Source organism: Atta cephalotes, assembly GCF_000143395.1.
Source record: "Atta cephalotes unplaced genomic scaffold scaffold00009, whole genome shotgun sequence".
NCBI classification, from domain to species: Eukaryota; Metazoa; Arthropoda; class Insecta; order Hymenoptera; family Formicidae; genus Atta; species Atta cephalotes.
Window position 1 is genome coordinate 1,244,495 of NW_012130073.1, and position 3,761 is coordinate 1,248,255.

The 3,761-nt window shown below is 43.5% G+C and overlaps 1 protein-coding gene across 1 annotated transcript in view; it reads left to right on the plus strand.

Moving 5' to 3' along the window:
• Positions 1-2,819: 2,819 nt before the first annotated feature.
• LOC105627448 (ubiquitin carboxyl-terminal hydrolase 7) overlaps positions 2,820-3,761 on the plus strand; it is a 15,877-nt gene continuing 14,935 nt past the window's right edge. The window contains exon 1 of the mRNA XM_012208731.1: positions 2,820-3,381. Coding sequence (XP_012064121.1) covers positions 2,820-3,381 — 562 coding nt within the window. The remainder of the gene's footprint in view (positions 3,382-3,761) is intronic.

The following is a 3,761-nucleotide window of genomic DNA, read 5'->3' on the forward strand; positions in this document are numbered from 1 at the left end:
GTATGCATGCGTATGATTTTGATTAAAGCCGTGATGTAGAATTCATTTAAATTTAAGAGAAGATTGATTCGGATTGTTTGAATAGAAAAAAGTGGCGGGACGCTCTGCACTCGGGCGCAACAAATCTTTGAAACAACGCTAAGTTTTTTACATAATTATTTTGATAGTCCAATAAAATTATTTTCAAATCTATACATCAATAGTTAAAGTTTTAGATATTCTAGCAAAATCATTATTTCTGTATAGTGATATCTTGTTATTGGAAAACTGCATACGTATGTGCGTACATCTAATTAATAATCGCAGATTAAAAGCGCACAAATGACACGATCCAAAAATCAGCGCAAGATATATAAATTTTTTTTTTTTATCAAATGCGCCGTGTATAAAGAAATACACGCCTATGCGGATGAGATGAATTCTCATGACGCTCGCCAAAATGATGAACGGTAGAAATTCTATTTGAATGTACTCAACTATTGTTCTGTATGTGCTTGTACATTTAAATAAACAATTTAAAAACCCATCGTTGAAATATCATCTACAACTCTTACTCAAATCTATCTCTATTCCCCAGCGTGTATCGAAGGATTAAAATAAACAAATAAATTATTATGAAAGTAAAATTTTTTTCTTATAACTTTTTATGTATCTAATTTTTCAAAATTTATAATTTTGTATAATTTTATAAATTTTAAAAAATTTCTCAGATTTTTAATTTATAGATAGAACATTTTTTACGAGTATTGAAAAAGTCTACGTTTTTTTCTAGAATTCTTTATATATGAATTCTAAAATGTTCTAAGATTTCTATAATTTCTAAAGAAAAATTAAAAAATTTGAAGAAATTTAAGGTATTTAGATGATCAGATATGTTTATAAATTTTAAATGTGATAAATTTTTGAAAATATGAGAATATTTTTCACTAAGAAAGCATTTTGAATTTCCTCGTACGAACAAACATAAATCCTAACATGCGTCTCACTTGCTTAATGTGAGCTAGTGTGAGCGATTGTGTTACTGAGAAGTGTTCTATTAGAAGAGGGCTGCGATTGTACACTAATTGGCTAACTTAATAATAAAACATTATCATTGGTGAAAAATCACTAGGCATCATTGATATGAGTGTAGGCAAACGAAGCTTTTTCAGAAAGTCTTTTCTGTTAGGGCCATTAAATTTGTAATGAGAGCGGCATATTTACACACAGTTTAATTGCACACGTCACTCATTCTGTTCCTAGTAATTTTTCACAACATGAAAATGCGCCTTTAGGAGCGTTTTGAAGATTTTCCTTTTTCGACCACATTGGCTAGTGACATTCGTAGTGAGGATAGGATCAGTTATGTCCCGTGTAAATGCCGGGCCCGTAAAAAGAAATGTTTATGAATTTGGGTTTACCAAACTTCCTCTCCGTGAAAGATTTTATTCTATAAGCTATAATATACGTTACTATGTATTTCGAGTAAAATTTTCCTCGGAGAGGAAGTTTTGGAACGTAGCCTTAATAAAGTTGTACTAGGGCATCTAGGAAAATTTACAAATGTATACTCGAATCAATTACGAGGGTGCTGGTCACATGACTTGTTGGCATCTCTTTTCTGTACGTGGTGGTCACGTGACGGTCTTATTCCGCGCATCTAATTCGCGCAGGCAACACTTTTACATAAGGAAAATGTAGGGAGTTAGCAGTCTAGTGTAATATATAGAAATCTGTGAGCGCAACCGTGCAGCCGAGTCGCCGCCATTTTGTTTATTTTCGCGAGACAGAGAGAGATCCGTGAACGACGATCGCGACGTACGGGATCGGCCCGCGCGTATTCGTTCGTGTTCGTCGAAATAAACGTCCGGCTGTACGAGCCGGAAGGTGAGAAATAGTAAAATAGATAAGAAAGGATCTGCTGCAAGAACAACGGTACAGGTGGGTTCGCTCGTAGACGGAAGTCACAGCGAAGTCGATTGAGAATTAGAGAGTGAGCCCGATCGAGGAGAACCGTAGTGGCGACGACAACGAGCGGATTCGAGACTCGAGTAGAGAAAGAGAGAAAGAGTGAGGAAGAGTGAAAGGGGGAAAAGGAGCGAAAGAGAGGGAGGGAGAGAGAGAGAAAGAAACGCGAAGTGAGTAACGGCGCGCAACATTGTCAACGTCGTCTGCGATCGTCGTCCTCATATACAACCGTCGTTACAACCGTCGACATAGTCCGGTAGTCGGTGATCGCGTCATCGCTGAGCGCCGGTAAAGAGCACAGCGGAGCGGAAACAGTTTCACGGATTGAGATCTTGCGCGCGCGCGCGCGCGGCAGGGAGGAAGGGGGGGGAGGTCGGTGCGCGAGGCGCCGCGCCGGAACGAGAGGCGAGACGGCCGTCGTCGACCGTCGTCGTCGTTGCCCGCCGCCGTCGCCACCACCAACCAACCAACCAACCAACCAACCAACCAACCAACTAACCAACCAACCATCACCACCACCGCCGTTCCGAGCTCCGATTACGGACTAATACCATCAGCATCACTAACATCGCTGTCTCGTCACTAAGCTAGAGCACTACTAGCAGTGGCAGCAGTCACAACTACCACCTACCACAAACATCGTCACAAATCCGTTGCTACCGTCGCCACCACCGCGAAGATCGCACTGATCGCAGTTGATCGCAGTCGTGGCGACACTCGGAGCAACTCGGTGGCGCGTACGATTTACGAAGGAAATAGGGAATATAGAGTACAACGGATAGTACGGATACTCTAGTCGCGTATTTAGCGATTTAATAATACGAGGGTGGAATATATGCTGTGGGCGTCCCCCGTACGAGTGGGGGCACTTGATGGCCGCAGAAATTGGGCGAACTGCGAGCAAACATCTATCGACGGAGTGCGGTAAAGCGACGTCGCTATCGAGTAGCGACGTAGGCTTCGATAGTAGCCGGGTAATCGTTGGAACGGAACAGCGACAGCAGTTGCAACAATCGCATTATCAGCAACAACGTCAATCGTCGCCACCGTCGCTGCAGCAGCAACAGCAGCAACAACAGGATCGGACTGATCGGACTTCATTGGCTACGGTACAAATCCGAAAGGCGCTCGGTAAAACGACGACGACTCCTCCTCCACCTCCTTCTCCTCCTTCTTGCCGGAATCGCGTACCGTTTGCGATCGCGCAGCTAACAGCGGAGAACAATCAGCAACAGCAGCAGCAGCAGCAGCCGCTGATCAACGCGAACAACGTAACCTCGACGGCGGAGGCCGTCACCGAGGTACCCGGCGCCATCAAAACGACCATCAACATCGGCTTCGCAATGAACCACGTAAACGATCAGGAGAACCTCAAGCAGCTCAGCCTTGCACCTATTCAGGTTAACGAGGTCGAAGAGATGGACACACAGGAGGGTGAGTGTATCTCTCCATCTATCTCTTCAATTCATCTATCTATCTATCATTTCATCTACACCCTATCTTTCTAGCTATTTTGCCACACACGCACACGCGCGCGCGCGCGCGTGTGTGAGGCTGCAGCTATGTATATTATCTGTATGTATATGTACTTTTGTATACATATATCTATCTATCTCTATCTCTCTCTTTCTCATCTTGCCTTGCTGGGAAGTGCCAGAGCATTCAATAAGGAAGGAGGAAGGAAGGAGAGAAAGAGTGAGAATGAGGGGGGAGAGAGAGAGAGAGCGCAAGGGATTTGTTATGTATGTGTGTGCGCGCGTACATGGTATGTGTGCGTGAGAGAGAGAGAGAGAGAGAGAGAGAGAGGAGGGCTC